The 18,739-nt window shown below is 40.6% G+C and overlaps 1 protein-coding gene across 3 annotated transcripts in view; it reads right to left on the minus strand.

Annotated features, from left to right (window-relative positions):
• Positions 1-7,579: 7,579 nt before the first annotated feature.
• The window catches only part of TOX (thymocyte selection associated high mobility group box), a 307,493-nt gene continuing 296,333 nt past the window's right edge, over positions 7,580-18,739 (minus strand). For 2 of the 3 annotated variants that reach the window (XM_043483896.1, XM_043483898.1), the window contains exons 7-10: positions 16,389-16,778; positions 15,269-15,310; positions 9,878-10,029; positions 7,580-9,575 (exon numbers count right to left, since the gene is read on the minus strand). In XM_043483896.1, coding sequence (XP_043339831.1) covers positions 9,539-9,575; positions 9,878-10,029; positions 15,269-15,310; positions 16,389-16,778 — 621 coding nt within the window. In that variant the 3' untranslated portion in view covers positions 7,580-9,538. The remainder of the gene's footprint in view (positions 9,576-9,877; positions 10,030-15,268; positions 15,311-16,388; positions 16,779-18,739) is intronic. The other variant, XM_043483897.1, reaches the window with a different exon arrangement.

The raw sequence follows: 18,739 nt of genomic DNA on the forward strand, positions 1-18,739 counted from the left end.
ACAGAAGCTGGAGTTGGAAGCCAGCCAGTTGGTTAGTTACACCAGGTATGTTTTGAGAAATGAGTCAAGTCTTTACAACACTATATAGTTCTTGTTTTGAGTCACTAGAGAAGATTATTATATATTTCTACTCACCATTTTAATCCTTAAATAACAGGAGATAATTTTTAAAAATTCTTCTTTTAACCCAGGAACATAAAGTAACATCTAGCAAGTAGTTTATGTTGACTCTGCACAACAACCAAAAGTGGGTAAAGTTTTGTGGTTGTTTATTTGTAGTTTCTCTCTTTGAATATGCCTTCTGAAGAATTCTTTTTTTCAGTATGTGTGTTGTCCAAGTGGACATATTCTCCACAGTAATAACATCAAGATAAGACCAAGCTAAAGCACTGGCATTATTATGTTTGGCAGCATCCGCAGTATTTACAGTGAAATCGAAATGATCAAACTAACCTCACAGAAAATGACAAATACTCAACGGTTGTCAGCAAAGATATGTGAGTTTAACTTGTAAAGTGATTCTAAGACCACTTTGTGAAAACATAAATTCCCTCATGGGCTTCCCAGGTGGCACTAGTGGTAAAGAATCCTCCCGGCAATGCAGGAGACATAAGAGATGCACATTCATTCCCTGCGTCAGGAAGATCCCTTGAAGGAGGGCACAGCAACCCACTCCAGTACTCTTGCCTGGAGAATCCCATCGACAGAGAAGCCTGGTGGGCTACAGTCCATGGGGTTGCAAAGAGTCAGACACTACTGAGCAATTGAGCACATACACACACATTCCCTCATAGAGCACTCATCAACGTCACTCTAGTACTGCAGTCTTGTTAGGTGGCAGGAACGATGAGCAAAGGCCGAAACACCAGTAAACTCCTTTACAGCAGCAAAAATGGGAAAACACAATGCTTTAGGCAACATGCTAAAAACAGGCTCCTTTCGGTGAAATGAAGCTGTTTGAATAAATGAAACTAATCGTTTTTATCGAAACCATCTGCACCGTGGAACGGAAAGTTGTACAGAAAGGTCCTGAGAGACTTCTGTTCGCTTTAGTTCAGTAAGAAGAGGGGAGAGAGCACATGGAGCTTGTCTTCATCTGAGACTTCAGAAAGTTAAGAAGCGAAGTGATGGTGGAGGCCAACCCGTGCTGGTGGCTGGCGACCTGGCTCCCCGCTGGTCCACATGAAGAGCACGAAGGTTCTGAAAATGCAAGACCAGACACCATTCAAGAAACTGCAGGTTAAACAGTAGCAGAATCTTTGCCCTGTAAGAAAAGGAAGAATAGAGAGAGAGAATGAGAGAAAGAGAGAGAAGGAGAGACAGAGGGAGAGGGAGAGAGAAACCCCATCTAACACTTCTGCTGTGTTGGTCTGCTGAAACCACATCTTGAAACCAGGTGTTAAAAATGACCCAACTCGACAGCGAGAATGGCTTTGTAGATAAGTGTATTTTGTAATACTACCCGGAAACTGCAGTTTCATTTAGATAGACCATTCTTCCTTCCTTCTTGTATGAAGATCTTGCCAGGACCAGATTTAGGTTTCGGTGGGTCTACCTTGATAAGAAAACAAACAAAACAAAATGCAGAATACTCCATGGAACTGGTTACAATTTATGGAGAGATGGATTCTAGGGGGTCTCCTCAGACTTTGGAAACTGGATAAAACTAGGTCAAAGGTAAATCCATGACTGTTGGTGCAAGCAGCTTTCATAAGGTACAATGTGTGTATGTTTGAGCATCACACCAATAATGCTGAGTTTCTGGAATGCCTTTATCCATGGACTGAGCACCCTGGGGTGGACAGCGTTCTCTCCTTTGTCGTTCTCCTTGGTTCCTGTGCAACCACAGCAGAATCCTTGACAAGGCACTGGGCCCTCCTCTTGCTGTTGGCTTCATCAGTTTTAATCTTTGAGTTAGTTTATTCCTCACCTTCCATACCATTTACTCATATGATGGGAGAGGGCGAAACCTATGAAACTATGAAGAAAAGTTTGCCAAATGTTCTCCTGCAAAACATGCTTTAAGTGACCTGTCGCCCCTGCCCTCACCCTGGATTCTCTTGGATTCTATTAGAAATGATATTACTTTTTTTGAACTAAAAGGTTGATGCTGTAGTCTCCGAGCTTCATTTGATCTGCAGCAGGGTGCTTTGAGCTTCCCTGGTGGCTCAGTGATAAAGAAGCCACCTGCAATGCAAGAGACACAGACATGGGTTCGATTCACCCCCTGGAGAAGGAAATGGCAACCCACTCCAGTATTCTTACCTGGAGAATCCCACAGACAGAGGAGCCTGAAGGGCTACAGTCTATAGGGTCGCAAAGATTCGGAGATGACTGAGTGACTAAATAACAACAACAACAAGGGGTGCTTTGACTCCAGCGATGGCGCCACCCCTTCCAGGTGAGGCTAAGGAAACATCAGACCAGGCAGAGTGATTGCATTTCGACCCAGGTCAGTGCGTGGCCTCATTTCTGGGTGGGCAGTCCCTACAGCAGCAGCTCTTATGCTAGAAAACGGCCACAGAACGCCTAAGTCTAGGGCTATTTTAGGACTTAGAACACTTCGTGATTATGGCCATAGATTAAGTTTTAGGTGAGCTCTGCTGTCAGATTTCCCTCTGACCATTGCCTGGGCATCAGTATCCCCGGGAACGAACACCCTGAGCACTGAGCTGGCCTGGTGGGTCCCGTGGGATCATGAAACACACAACTGCCTCCTGTTCTCAACAGTGAGTCCCCCATTCCTCTACGTGAGAGCTGAGGGGCTATTATTTCACCCACCATCGAGGTGCATGGGTTAGGGGCAGGGTCTGTGGATGGCCATGGAGGAATGGCACCATCTTGGAGCTGACCAGTAGGATGTGTTTGTCTATGCCTGGGAGTTTGACTGGATTTGATTGTAATTCAAACGTCAGGCATTAGGACTGCATCAATAATAGAGACTTTCAAAGAGAGTTATTTGGAGCTTAAATGTTGACAAACACCTGCTTTAAATGCCCATCCTGAAAGCTTAGCTCCTAGGCCAATTCCTCCCTGCCCACCCCCCAACACACACAGTGTAATGCAAAGTGCCAGCAGAGGAAGGGTTAAGAGATGACATTGTCCTCTTGCATCTGCTCTGCCTGTTGCAACTGGAAAAGGTTGGGATTAATCTTCGTAAAAGCAGTCATATTGGAAAGACGAATGTGACTCTCACCATAACACTGGGCCCTTTATAGCCTGATGTCTAACTGCATTGGAATGTTATTCTTTCCATTGCCGTTATGACTGTACTTAGATTTGAAACTACTGGGTCTTGTTCCAGTACAAATCTCAATCTGCCCTTTCTCTTACAGACTTCAAAACATCCCTGTCTGCCTTATCCTACAGGTTTCCACTGAATCAAGATGCGAGGAGTATTTTGTATCCTACTGAGTGGCTTCGTCCCCTTTCAGAGTTCCAGGGGGGAGCCCCAGTTCACAGGGCACAGGTGGCTGGCCAGCGGTGAGCTTTTCCTCAGTGTCCCACTGTGGGGTGTCTCCCCAGCCTTACGGCTAATAAGGTGTATGGGCCAGTCTGAGGAGACCAAACATTATTTTGGAAATCTGGTGGTGCTAAGCCTTTGATCGCCGCTTTCTAACTGTCTTGAAAACCTTTAGCCTTCCAACAGTTGCACGCTGTGGTTTTGTGTCTGTGTGAGGTGACTAACAGCGCCGGCACTCTTGTGTGGGGAACGTATTCACCCAGCACCCAAACCACCTACCGGCTTCCGGCAGCGCTTATCAGCCCAGCCATCGGCCACGAGCTGACATTTCAGTGCTCAGAAGCTCCCTACCCCCACCTTTAAAAAAAAGTGACAGGAGGAGAAAAAGGCTCATTTGGCAATAGTTTGCTCTTGCTTTTTTGGCCTGGAGAAAGACATTGAAAGTGGTAGAAGATTGTTCAGTAACAGCTGGCGAGCACCAGGGTGTGAGGCTGATTTTCAGATATGACAGGCACTTACAGGAATGCTGCCAGATACAGCTGTTTAAAAGGCTTAATAAACAGCAAGTCAATACTAATCTTTGCCAAATTAATCTTTTCCCTGACAGCCCATCACAGCAATTATGTTTAGGCTTATTGTAAACACACAATTGTCAAACAGGGACACTGCAGCCTTAAAATACTGTAGTTTGGTTTTTAGTCTCTGTTTGGGAGTGATTTTTTCTTTCTGTACATAGAATTATAAGTCATTCCATTTCATTTCCAGTTACTATCTTTTTTTTTTTCTTTCTGGCCTCATGTCAGCGTGAATGAAATTTCACTTTCAAATGTCTTTGCTAGCAAGCTGTTAATACAATGAGCGATGATGACACTGGAGGAGGCGTGCTGGTGTGTGCCGCTAACAAGGCACAGTTCCGACCAGTGCTGACATGTAACAGGTCACTGTCCTCAGTGGTCTCCAGGTCCCAGGACAAGAATTCGCCTTCACTTCCTACCTCCTACAAGGTAATCTTGTTCTGGATACAAAGGACAAGATGTTGGTTGCATAAGAAAAGAGAAAACAGAGTCTCAAGTCTCTGCAGACATGTGCTGCAGAGCCTATACATCTTGGTTTAGAATGACCCCTCCCTCCCCACATCCCCTGCCTCCCTCCTTCAGGACTGTGACATCGAGCGGCTCCCCACGCCCTTCCTACAAGCAATAGTCTCGTGTGAGGGAAGGCTCGCCTATACTGGGACCTGGTTCTAAATAAACCTAGGGAAATCTCCTTTGAGCATCTTTGAAAAAAAAAAAAAAAGGACAGTTACCAGGAGAGAAAGCGGGGGTGGGGGGTTGGATGAATTGGGAGATTGGGTTTGACATATACACACACTATATAGAAAACAGATAACTAGTAAGGACCTACTGTGTAGCACAGGAGCCTCTTCTCAACACTCTGTAATGACCTATACGGGAAAAGAATACACAAAGAGTGGATAGATGTATATGTATAACTAATTCACTTTGCTGTACGGCAGAAACTAACAAGGCACAGAAAATCAACTATACTCCAATAATTTTTTTTTTTAAAGTTAAAAAAAGACCACTTTCTTACCTTGGTGTAATTTAAGTAGAGCCAAGGAAATGGAGTCTTTTACTGGTTTCATCAAGTCATACTTGCACTCGGTAATTAGAAAAACAATTCAGTGTCCTGTTCATCAGTGTTTTAATTTAGCATTCTATAAACTTGGCTCCTGAAATCTCTCTCCTGCTCTCAACACTCCTACTTGTCTGACACCTTTTTTTCTCCTTGGCTTCTCATTTTCTCGATGTGACTAGAGTATATTCCATCTTGTAGTTTTGTAACTAGAAACTCCTGTTTGATTATGCAGACCAAAAGACTATACCATAACTCATTCTGAAATTCTTTCTTTTGGTAACCTTAGGTTTATTAATGAAAAATTTCCATTCTTCTTCACCTCCCAATTCTTGTCTGCAATATTTAATGCCCTTCTATATTTAAAGAGCTTTTAAATCATATAATGGCTGTTGAGGGTAGTTTGTGATGTACCGCTGGTGCTTCTACTTACCATTGCATTTATTGTGCACCTACTATGTGCAGTGTGGAGAAGGAGGTGGCAGCCCACTCCAGTATTCTTGCCTGGGGAGTCCCAGGGACAGAGGAGTCTGGTGGACTACAGTCCATGGGGTCATGGAGAGTTGGACATGACTGAAGCGACTTAGCAGCACTACATGCAATGACATTCCAAGTTGCTTTGGAGGTAAAGAAATCTCTCTGTTTTAAAACAGAGAGATCTGTACTGTTGGGTGACTCACATGAATTCATACATTAGGTGACTCAGTGTAGTAAGTGTCTGAGGGTTAAATTTATGATGTGAATTCTGTACCTTGCCTTGCCATCATTTCAATGTTCGGCCATCAGCAAAACAGGTGGATTTCTCTGTTTCTGTAGTTACCTTAAAATGAGAGTTATGAATGGAATAAGAAAATGCAGATCACATCTCCTTTCAACAAATAAACATTAAGAGAACATCTATGTGTAACAAAACTTTCATGTTCCAGCAGATAGCCTATTTATTACAAATTTCCACTTAATTTTTTTACTATAACAAAGAAATAGGATGTTTATTGTGGTTTCCTAGAATCTGGAAATTTGAAATATTCTTTGTTTGGTTGAACGTAGCTGTCGGGACTGACTGGAAGTGGGGAACCTAGCAGACAAACAACATTACTTCTCTGGGTCTTTTCACCTCAGACTTTGTAAAGAACTTCTAAGTACATTTGAAGTTATACTGACATTATAGCTAAAACCCCATCATCTCTAATTCCCAACCATATTGGGTGGAACCACATGAAGTTGCCATTTTTTAGGTAAAAGAGTCGTATATAGGCAGTTTCGTATGGCTCAGTCTAATTACCTTTCAAACATGTGGGGCAACTCTTTTGCAAAGGGTTCCTTTGCACAAAAGATTCCTTTCCTCAGGAAAGGAAAATTGACTGTTGATGTGCTTATCTTAAATTTTGAATTCATAAATCAAAAATAATTTCTTAGTAATGAATCTGAGTCAGGACACATGGTTCTTTGTTGTCACAGCCGTTGGTGGATCACTGATGCCTTGATCAGAAAGGACTCCTTCTCTTCAAGGCAACAAGGTAAAAATGATCCCAGAGACCAGCTTTCATCTTTAGCCATGTTCACTAGTTTGACAAACTCAAAGTTGTTATGTGACTGATTTTCCATTGTCAGCTCACTCACAATGGAATGGCAATTGGGGTTTTGGATTATTTTTTCTTGTGGACATTCCAGAGACAACTCAACCTTCTCCTAGCTGCTGTCAGACCTTTTTTTCTCTTTTCTTTTCTAAAGAGTTATAACTATGACTTTGGTGTGTTGGGAAAGATATTCTATGTTCAGCACTATCGCCAAGTCTCTCAGAATGCCTTTCCTGGAAGTCTGGGAATCCTATGGAGAGCTACGTAACAGAGAACTCGGTGGACACCATCACTGTTCCTTATGGTTACAAGTTGGGAGCTGTGGGCCCAGGCCGGATTCTGGCTTCCTGAAAAGTGGAGGGTTTCTCAGGCAACATCTGACAGAGGGTGTTCTCAGTGTTTCAGGAAGGAACACCTGTGGCTGGGGTTCATCCCTTCTGGGCCTAATCACTTCTGCCATGAATTTTGGGATCTCTCCTTTGGCTGGGTCTGTCTTTCAGAGACTGACGGATGTTCAAATAGAATACGGTCATGCATCATAAGAGTTTTTATTTTTATTTATGATGTATTTTCTTTTACTTTTTTTTTTTTTTTTACTGTTTTTGGTGTTGAGTGTCAACACTCTCTCTACCCTGGTTGCACACCTGCTCTAGAAAAACTGTAAACAACATTGTACTTTCCTGTAGAACCCACCTGTCAAAGCTGGTTGTTCTCATCCCGGTAATTAGTTTCTCAGTTTAGACTTGACACAAATGAGAATGTTACTTTAGCATAATATAATAAATAAAAGACATTAGGTAAGTAGTAGTGCTGGTATATTTCTAAAATACTAAACAGACAAACAATAAACTGTGAACTTAATCACATGAGTTCTTATACAGTTTCAAGACAGGAAAATTAGAGCTCTCAGCTACAGTCATTTTAATAATCACATTGGATCTGCATTATTTATTAGTTATTACATGCTCAACTGATTCAAGGTTGTACAATGCCTAAAATCATTTCAAAGCAAGCATACCTTTTGTCTTTTGAATTCTGACTGGATTACATAATGCATATATTTGTATTTAGTTAAATTGCTAAGTTTATTTCACACTCCATGAAAAAGACATCAGCCATTCTCTTGATTTCCAACCAGACTGGTTTTCTTGATATAACTCTGTAAGGGCGTAATTTGCTCTTTCTGATGTAAAAGCTATGCCAGCCTTCAGCCAGATTCTCAATGCTTTTGGTTCTTTAGCAAATCCCTAGTACCCTCTGAGTACCCTCAGAATTCTCTTGGAAGACCCAGGAGTTCTGGAAAGAGAGTAGCTTGTGGAGTACAAATGGCAACCAGATCCTCAGTTTCTATCAAATTTCAAACTGGGAATGCGTCCCCTTTTTCCTGTCTGGTTACTCACCGTTCATTTTTAGATATTCTGGACAGGGTGTTTTCCCTTTCCTCCTGTCCCCAGTTTAATTCCTAAACGTTTTCTGAATTTTGTGAAAAGCATGCAGCTTGAGTAATTTGACTGATTTGACTTTAATTATTTTTTGGGAGGGGAAGGGGGAGGAAGTTTACAGAAATGACTAAAACCAGCTGAGAACCAAGAAGCCACCTTTTCCTCTCAGGTAGGGAGCTCATCTATTCAGTCTTGGAGCCTGCATGACTTTTAGGGCAATCTTCTGTTCTATTGTATGAAGAAAGAAATTCTTAAATATCACAGTTTTTCATTTGCGTCAACCAAAGAAATATAGAAATAGAGGCTGGTTACTTAAATTTGCTGCTAAAATGAAAAGTAGGTTTGGCTTTATTCACTGTAAAAACTAAATAATAAAGTATTCACACCAAGCGTGAATTTTTTTTTTTTGCCAGCAAAAGTTAAAACATCAAAGAAACCTCTTTCAACTAACAAATTTACTTACAAACACCTATATTTATTATTTCATAAATAGGCGCAACAGTTTCCATAAAAAAAGATTAAATACAGACACATATGAAGAAACAATAATACAGAGCCCTATGTAAAGGTTATAATTTAGCTGTTTTCAATCTCTTTCTGCATCTAATAAAATACCAGGTAAGCATTTGGCAGTTTTATACATAAAAGGGCTTAAATGACATTAACTAACCATTACACAAAAAGTGATACAAAAAAGCAATTTTTCTGCAGTACAAAATAAATGGTGTTTGCGCTTCCCCTCACACTAGTTTCTTTTTGTCTGATCAATGAGACAAAGCCAATCTGTTTTTAAATTAAAATCATTTGGGAGTACGTTTTTTTCAAATATTTTGAAAATATAGAACTATTAGTTGTTTTAAAAATGAAGTAAAAATATGAATGTTTGCCAATTTAACCCCTATTGTGAAATCAATAAACTGGAATGAGCCAGTTTCAAATCACAATTTAGCTACAAAAACATTCACATTTTATACTCTAGGAGAGTGTGACATAGATGCTATTTACAAACTTGCTATGACTGCTACATCAAGCCATTTAAAAAGTCTTTAGTAGTTTCATATAAACACCCATTATGAAAACCAATGGAAAATCCAGGACTTTTATCCAAGACATCTATAGTTGCTAAGGCAGTTACTATAGCGCAGCACTTCACAGCAAAAAACCAACATAAAATCTGAATGGTCCAAAGTTCCTTCAGGGAAGAAGAAAAACAATGTCCATAAAGGATTAAAAAAATAATAAAGATAAAGAAGCATGACTATTTCTTCCAGAGTGGGTGACCCACAAGCTCAAATGGTCCTAAGTGCTTAGCAACTTGTATTTTTTCTAATAAAATGGAGAACTGCCTTGACTCTACAAAGCAATCCATGGTGAAAAGACTTCCCTGAATGCCTCAGTGGAAAGAAGAGGTGTCTGGAGTTTCAGGTAAGGTACAGTGCTTTGTCCCTCTGCATGCCCCTGTGTGGAGAGAAAACAGACAAGCAACCGGTGTTAACAGGACAGCCTTGCTATGGGTGACCACGGGGGATGTGTCTGTCTGCTCTAGCTTGAGGGTTGGGGTTGGGCATGGGGAAAGTGCACAGTGAAAGCCAACAGGATTTAAAGGCATTTACTCTTGGAATGCTTAAAAATTTCTGGTTTTGCGAACATGGAACCATTCCAGATTATCTTTTGGAAAGCTGGAAGAAATAAAGGATCGTTCCATGACATGCCTGTTATGAGAGCTGTCTGCCACCAGGTGGCGATGGCCAGCCGCTTACCCACTACTGCAGTAGTCGTTATTCCAGTCCACCGGCTGGGTGGGAGGATTTCTGCACCCGGAGCGCACATACTCCATGGCCTGGGTGACCACTTGTGCAGCTGTAGATGTAGGATTGATTATGGCCTGATAGTCCGGTTGAAGATTAAATCCCTGAAAAGCAAAGCAAGTCCACAAATAAGGATCAAAGTGCCTTGTTAAGAAGAAAAGCACCTAAATATTTAGCCACTGTTTGCAAACACTACTGCCTTCTTGCTTGTGCCCCTGCAAGGGCAAGCTAATCCCAAGAACCATGAAAACTTAAAACAAAGATGGAAAAGAAGTGCCCACACTCCATCTTTCTCACCTTTCCTTCCTTTAGCCATGTGTTACTTGACTTGTACTCTTGAGCAGATACATTGAATTGAGAAACAATGTAAAATTTAGAAAAGCCAACTCAACCAAAACAAAGGGAAAAGGCCCTAAACCCCTCAGAGTTTATGTTTTCTGTCTAACCTAAGGATACATTAATAGTTAATCCCCAGAATATGCAACAGAATCTTTTCTGAAGGATTCAGGCAGCAGGTGGCTGAGTGTTTTATTAGACTACACCTATTCACATATTGTTCTCAAAACCCTTTTTCTTCATTCAATCACAAAGGGACCATCTGCTTCTTCTTTTATTTGTACTTCTTTCTCAGCTAAAAATTTCAACCAAAGCTTTTTAACAGTTGTTGGACTAATACAGGGAAGGAGATTCAAAACAACTTGCCACTGGAAAACACAGAGGAGGAAAAGTATAAGACAGAGCAAATATTTTTTAATTGAAAAGTCTATTAACTGGCAAATAATAATCAGACTTCAGGAAGGTTCTTTTAACACACTGGTGTGGTAAAGTGTTGACTTTTAATCCTTGCAGAGCTATTAAAAATTCAAGGACAGAATCTCTGAAGTAGATAGCTGTATCTGGTAAACAAAAAGCATTATACACTAAGAGTTATTTTTAGCTTATCTGGTGAATTCAAGGGCTGCATAAGCAAGCTTTGCTGGAAATGACCAAAAACAGCAACTTAATTAATCTCATGGTTGTCTCTTTTTGCAGCAGATTTCATACATGGTTTTTACCCACTGAAAAACCAAGAGATTTAAAAACAAATCATTTTCCATTTATTTGCAGGGAGCTTCTTTTGAAGGAATAATATTGTTGAGATTTTATCTTTTTAAAAAATTCAGCAGAATGATCAGAGAATTGATTTTGAACTAAGGCTATTTCCTTAGAGTTTTATTCATTTGCAGGTACCCTGGGTAAAGACTCAAAGACATCTACTATCAAATGTCCTCAATTCTCAATATTGGCTTTAAGGTATTAAATTATTTTCCATTCAAGGGATAAAGACTTCAAGCCAATGTCCAGGCAAACGCCCAACAAAGCTGCTCATGAAAGACAGAGCACTGAATGACTGGAAACAAATCACTGAAAAGTGGAGTATTCAGTCAGCTTGGTTATTTGACCTCACACAGCCTAGAAAGAGTAGTGTTTCCTAAACCAACAACTGGTTTGTGAGAGGGAAGTTTGTTTATGTAGATACCACCTGCAGCTCCAGCCATAAACATTTTCCAAAGCAGGGGTGTGTGAGAAGCGAGAGGAATATAACTGGATGTTTGGTACTCCAGCCCTTTCCAGGCTGATGTCCACTCTTTCTCCAGACCATCTTGCATCTGGTCCTGTAATGTCTTAATGGGGCTTACTGTGCAGTTTTCTGGATCTCTTTCCCAAGTGTCTTGTGTAATGCTAGGCAGACAAGCAGGAAAAGGCCCCCAGGGAGAGGAACCTCAGGCTGATTTTTATTTCAGCCCCCTCATCAGGGCTGCCCAGTGACCAGAGAGTGTGTTGCTTACTGGATATTCTCAGGGTCAAGACCATAGTAGTGGCTCAATAAATCATGTTTTCCAATAAATGAATTTTAACATCAACTATTTGATGCTACTCTTCGAAAGGCCTGGTGAATATAACTGTGTAAATACCAAGGCTTTCCTATCTTTTTAATGTAAAGTTCTCCACATTGGATTTTTGCACAGTCAACAAAACATAACTTAAAAGTAAGTAAGTCTGAAAACTAGAGTAGTTGAAAATATCTCATGTTAGGTGAAGGTATGGAAACATATGAGAAAGCAAAAAATAAATAAAAACAATCCAACCTGCTTCTATCCAACACCACACAATAAAAGAACAGAAATGACCATTGCTTTTTTTCTATCCAATGAACATGGCCCCTCAAAGTTGGGAAAGAGAGTATCAGGAGAACATTAATTTTTAAGTGATCGGTTTAAGATTAAATGGGTAACTTCAGTTTATAAAACCAAAATGATGTGTTATCTACAAAGCTCAAAGATTTAAAATTTAGCTGACTTCAGTGCCTAAATTTAAGATCACTAGTATTAAAATAAACATGAACCAAGGAAAAGACAAACAAAGCCTGAAGAACATAATTTTACTTGCTTTCAATTTAGGAAATGAAACTTTTTTCTGATGACTGTATTAGGAGATGCTGAGGTCAAACCCAGAAATAACGGTATTTTTATTATTGTTGTAAGTATGAAACAACAATGATGATAGAAAGTTTTGAAAAAATGTTTGCTTAATGATCTAATTAAACAAGACTGAATATTTTGCATTTTAATGCTCAAGAGAAAAATCACCAACTGTTTTGTAGCATGCCTGGAATTTTAAATTTCATTTTCTGGTGCCAGATTGAAATAAAAATAGGAAACATGATAAAGATTAATTTGATGTCAGAAGGGACATTTGCTCTTTAATTAGATTTCTGTAGCCCTAGCAGTTTTGTTGTGCCACCATATCAAGTCCTAAAAAAGCCTGCAGCAATACCAAACCGTGATCCTCGTATCCACACTTTACTGGGAACTAATTTCATTTCCTGCCTGTCTGGAGAGGTCTTTTCAACAGGCATCAATGTTTTTGTCTTCACAACTGATTTATTCATCAATCTCAATGTGATTTTTTTAAACCTTTAAATTACACCCAAATCCTAAAGCAGCTGTTTATTACACAAGGAAATTGAAAATCTGTCTGTGTGATATCATACAAAGATTTTTTTTCTTAAGGTTATAAAGGAAGTTGACAGATATTAATGATTTTTTTTCTCTTGACCTCATTCGACAATATAGTGAACAGGAAAAAAGGAAGAAAACTGGACTGAAAAATAAACCCTAGGTCTATGGGTTTAGTGTATAAAATATTATTCTATAAAAAATAAAACTATTACTCCTAGTGGATGATATGACCATTTTTAGGATACATTCATTTTCAAAAGGATAATAAAATAGCTAAAGTAATGCTGAAATATGAAACATGACTGTAAAAACACAGTAGCCATGAACTTTCCTGTTCTTTCTCTTTTTCTTTTTTGGTGTTTGAAAATGGGAACATGGCCAGGAAGCAAACACCTTCTCGATAAAGATGATGAATCCAACAGGTCTAATTCCAGCCATCAGCTTTCTACAACCCACTTTGATGACATGAACATTGGCCCCACAGAACACTCTGATTGTAATAAACTGAGTGACATGGAGGCATGACTGACACTCTGGATCTGATTTTAGGATTATCAATTCATTGAGACTTCTAGTCCTCTTAACCTGCAGGATTCTCTCCAGTGATCTACCCTGACTCTGACCTCATTGCCCATCACTCTCCGTTCCTCACCATGCTCCTCACTGGCCTCCTTTCAATGTCCTGGATAAGCTATATTCCTCCCAATTGGCCCTCCAGGCTGGAGTCCCTTCTCCTTGCTATGCTCCCTGCTAGTATCCATACCACCCCCTTCCCACCCTCTGATTCTGAGAGGCTGCCTCCTCTTCTCTGCCTGCTCTTGAGAGATGCCTTCTTTATCCGTCCCAGCCAAAGGCCTGTTATTCCTTCACACATCCTGTAGTTTGTCCCCCTGTTTAATTCTTCCCATGGGATCCTAATAACTTACCTGTTTATCTTATTCCCACTGCTCCCCTTCTCCATTCCACCCCCAACTCTGATGTGAGCTCCATAAGGGTAGAAGCTGCTCAATTTCAGACAGCGCCTGGCATGTGTTAAGGGGTTCAATGAATCTTTTTTGAATAAATGAAAAATTTTTAAACTTTTAAGGATTTGAGATTCTACAAACTAGCCTGTAATTTCTTCTAATATTTAAGCTTCTGCAGCTCATTTTTTTTATTCCTTCGTTTGTTAACTTGTCCCTTCAGCAGTTATTTTATTGACTACCTACAGTGATCAAGGCATCATAGTGATTTTAGTTACCATGGTCTCTGCAGCTGCACTGACTCTCCATTTTGGGTTCTTGCCATTTTGTCTTCTATTATTAATGTAAGTTAAAATCAAGTCCTATCATCTCAATAAGAAAACTTTCTGAGATACACTAATAGAACTCACTTAAATATTGATGAGTAACGTGTCCAATGTAATCTGCCCTATTTTTCCCTATTAAGATTCTATATGGAAAGACACATCTCCTGAGTTTCCAAATGTGGCCCTATATAATTCAGAAATGTTTGAAAACTATTCAGGGTCACATCTAGCTCATCTAAGGTATAGAGTATAAATAGACAATGAACTGTCTCTGAGTGGATAAATTAATAAAAAGTGTTCTCTCTTCACAGAGCTCTGGCCCCCAACCTAGGGAGTGGACCACATCTTCTGTATTTTTTTCTCTGAGAAGAAACACCCCTCACTCCAGCACTGAGAGAAAAACATGGGCCCTCAGCTGGATAAGTTGAGGTACCCTTAGGCAGAAGTCAACCCACCCCACTGAAGGTCTCTCAGCTCTTCACTCACACACTACTGGTTCATTAAAATGCAAGGAACCCACAAATGTCCCTTTTATCAAGAGTAATGTCTGATGGAAAGAAGGACCCTATTAATGTCACTCACTGGTCACAAACCTGCCGTAGACAAGGAGGTCGGTCTTTCCCAGTGAGTCTACAGCTCATCTGTTGAACAGGTAAGTCAGTCATCTGAGCTTTATCAATATCCTTGGCTTGGGGACCAAAGAAGACTTCGGTAGAGAGATGAGTCCTTTGCTCTCCATGATCATTTAATCTCAGAACTAACTAGGATTTACAGAGCCTCCCAAGTCTTAGGAGAAACTGTTAAGAATTGACAAGAACAATTAAGAGTGAGAAGCAGTAGGCCTAGCATTTAAGAATCAAGGGAGGGGATATATGTATACCCATGGCTGATTCATGTTGAGGTTTGACAGAAAACAACAAAATTCTGTAAAGCCATTATCCTTCAATTAAAAAAAAAAGAATCTAGGATCTGACTACTGAACAGGGCTAGGTTTGAATTCCAGCTCTGACCTATGGGCAAGTTAGTCAACTCTGCTGAGCTCTGTCCTCTCACCTGTGAGATGAAGGCAAGGTCAGGACCTGCACTGTGAATTTTCTGAAATCAAAGAGGAGGTAAGGTAATGTATTAAGGTTTGCAACTGTTACCATTTGGAAATCCTGTCTATAATAACAATAATAAAAATGGATTTAGGACTATGTATATCTGATTCCTATTTCTGCCTCCCCTCCACCCCACTGTGGCCAACTATAGACTATATCAGAGGGCTCCTATATCACTCTTATAGGAAGACTTTGCATATTTAATTATAGACCTGGGAACAACAGTCATTGGATTATGAAAGTGATAGGTTAATTTGATATGATTTATAGTTTCTACCTTGACCTGTTTCTTTAAAACACATTTTTAGGATTTTTAAATGCTTTATATTCAGCTTACTTTACATCGTTTGCTCCTAATTCTCAAATTTTAAAATAACCGTAAAATCCAGAAGGAAAACGAGTTCAAAGACAAGTTAAGCTAAGATTGCACACAAATGGTTTCCATAATTACGGGGTAGACATGGAGGCTTCTAAACCTCCTGTGTTTTCTAATCTATGTAGAAGCCAGATATCCATTTTAAAATAAAACTCTGGTTAGGTTAACATTTTCATTTCTTAGGACTTTTAAGGTTGTACCAAATTTGATACTTCTGACCAGAAATAGTGGGCCTGATTTCATCTTGCAGGATTTGTTGGATTCAACAAGTGTATCATCAAGAATTTCTCATTTCTGAATAATATACTGATTATATATGTATATGTGTATATGTATGTGTGTGTGTGTATGTATGTACGCATATATGGCAGACTTCTCAACCCCAAAGAGATCTTTAGCAGTAGTGGCATCTGAAAACAACAAATGCACCTCACTAAAAGGCAGAAAACAGGGAGAGTGACGAGAAACATGGGTACCGTGGGAAAGAAGTCAGGGATTATGAAAGGCAGAAGCTGTTGTGATCCTGCGAGGCTGCCTGACTCACCCCTGCAAGTTAATTTTCAGGAAGCAGGTATTTGCTGAAGACCTCTCATTCTCTCTCCACTTACAGAGAAGAATGGAACCCCCACCCAATCCACCGGAGGAACAGACGCCCCAGCACCTCTGAAGGGGAGCCCGGGGCCCAGCCTGCACATACCTGCTGCATGGTGGGGGAGTGTAAGGCGGGCTGGACCTGCATGGGGAGCTGGGTCCCCAGGGGCTGCTGCATGGAGAGCGGCTGGTGCTGCTGCAGGTTGAGATGCTGGTGAAGAGGGGGGCTGATCTGGAGGGGAGGAGGGGGGGACACGGCCATGTTGGCTATAGAGACAGTCACTGGCATTTGGTTGTTGGCCTTGGGTGCTATGCTCCTGGGGAGACTGGGATGCATGGCAGTTAGGTGAGGGTTCATTCCTGGTTGTTGGTGGTAGTGGGAACTTAGGTACAGAGCTGAGTGGGCCTGGCTGGGCCCGGGGAACACGGATGGCGGCTTGGCATTGATCAGCTGCGGAGGCTGAGCCGACTTCACGTCAACAGGCTCGCTGTAGCTCTGTGGAGAAACAAACAGGAACTGAGTTAAGAAGCGGACACGCAGGCGCTGCTTTTTCTTAGCAAGATGCTCTGTGAGTTCACTCGTGAACAGTCACATGGATCAACACCTGTTACTACTCTTGACTCCAAGAACTCCTCCATCATCACTTGCCACATGACCTTATGCAAGCCTGAGCTCATTCCACCTCTTTTATGAAATCTGAAACAATGTATGTTGACATTTTTTCTTTGCTTAAATGTTAAGCTCTAATTTGGTGCCTTTTCTCATCATCCAAAGATGAAAAGATGAGGGGTGCGTGTGGTGGATGCAGTCAGAGTCCTACCAGAACTACCAGTGTGGCTCACTTGGAAGGGAAGTCAGTGAGGGAGTTTTTCTGTTGACTATATGCTTCGCTTTTTATTTTTCCTTTTTATATTCTCAAAGACCTTGACATTAGATATTGCACAAAGAAAACAAAGTTGGTTGATGGAACTGGATAAGGAAGAAAGAGTTCAAAAATGCCTTTCTGAAGTCATATAAAACCACATTAATATATCTTCAAAGTAACTGTGGAACTCATCTTGATTTTTTAAAAGAGTTGGTGATGAATTGTCCTCAATAATGAACTGGATAAAAATAATCTCTCTTAGAAATTTTAGACTCCATCATAAATTAATACAATTTTCCCCGAATTTTTTTACACACCTTCAAATGGTCATTTCCTAATAATCTTTTTAATTGACTTAAAATCTAGACATTTCAGTGGAAGCTGAAAAGTATCAAGAGTGAACCCCAGGGTGTTTTTTCTTGGGCATGAACCTGCCTCCTACTTTTGCTGAGAGGAAGAGACTGCAAAATAAATGGTAAAAAGTGAAACCAGGTGGAGAAAGAAGATGCCAAAATTTCCTTCTGGAGAAAAAAAGTCACTTGGTCAAAACCAGGTCCTGAGGGTGAATCTGTGCCCTTATTCAGTGCCTCTGATGTCATGCTTCTTCCATCAATAAGTCAACACAAGCCTCTCACTACCCAGCACAGCAGGGCCTTCCTGGGCTTCCCCTGCTCAGTCTCCTTGCAGCTCGGGCACTTTTAGGAGCCTGGTTCGTCACATACAGTGACAGGAAACTCCATGTAGGGACTTCATTGCACAAGTCAGCCAGCAACACAACTCGCTTCCTCCCCACAGTCTAGGGGATTGAGTGAGAGCCACAGGAAGAACGGTTATGTGTGTGTGCTGACTGCAGGAGGCCAGGCTGGGGTGCTCACATACTCTCTGCATAGGAGTGACCTGAACGACATCTCTAAAAATACATCAACCATGGAGATGTGGGGTCCTGCGAGACCCTGATTACTCCACGCAGAGTAGATAGTAAGGTGAGCCCTAAAGAACTCAAGCTCCTCCAAAGAACCTTCTCGTTATATTTTTCCGTGTTAGTAGTGATGCAGTTTTCTGAAACAGAAGTAGACATTGACTCCCTGTCTTCTGCATTAACATGAAACAGGTCAAAAACTGTCCACAAAAATTTTCAAGGGAAGGCTTTGGATCAAGAGTTTAACTAAATATAGTACCTAAAAGGAACTTTCAATTGATAAAAAAACTTGAGTCATTTTCTTTTTTTTTTTGCTTCCATTTAAAAAGTCTTATTGCTGGAATGCAGAGCAGTGAACAATTAAAGGAAAAGGTCAAATGAGTGAACTCAGGCTGTGTAAACAGTGACTTGTTTTACATCAGAATAACACAGACTGCAGTGATATGCCTGAAAATCATCCCATATATGCCAAGAAGATTATGTACTTGTACTTGTTGCCTGTGTGTTTAAGTCATGTGGGAAAGTGTTTTCATTGTGTTGCATTCTCACTTCTTTTCCCAGTTGTGGAAGGGCTAATTTCATATTTAGTCACACACTGTGCCAATTTCATACAGAAAAGGAACAATCACGCAAAGACCAAGAGAGCTACAAAAATCAATACATGTTAGTGCA

This window comes from Cervus canadensis, chromosome 12, assembly GCF_019320065.1.
Source record: "Cervus canadensis isolate Bull #8, Minnesota chromosome 12, ASM1932006v1, whole genome shotgun sequence".
NCBI classification, from domain to species: Eukaryota; Metazoa; Chordata; class Mammalia; order Artiodactyla; family Cervidae; genus Cervus; species Cervus canadensis.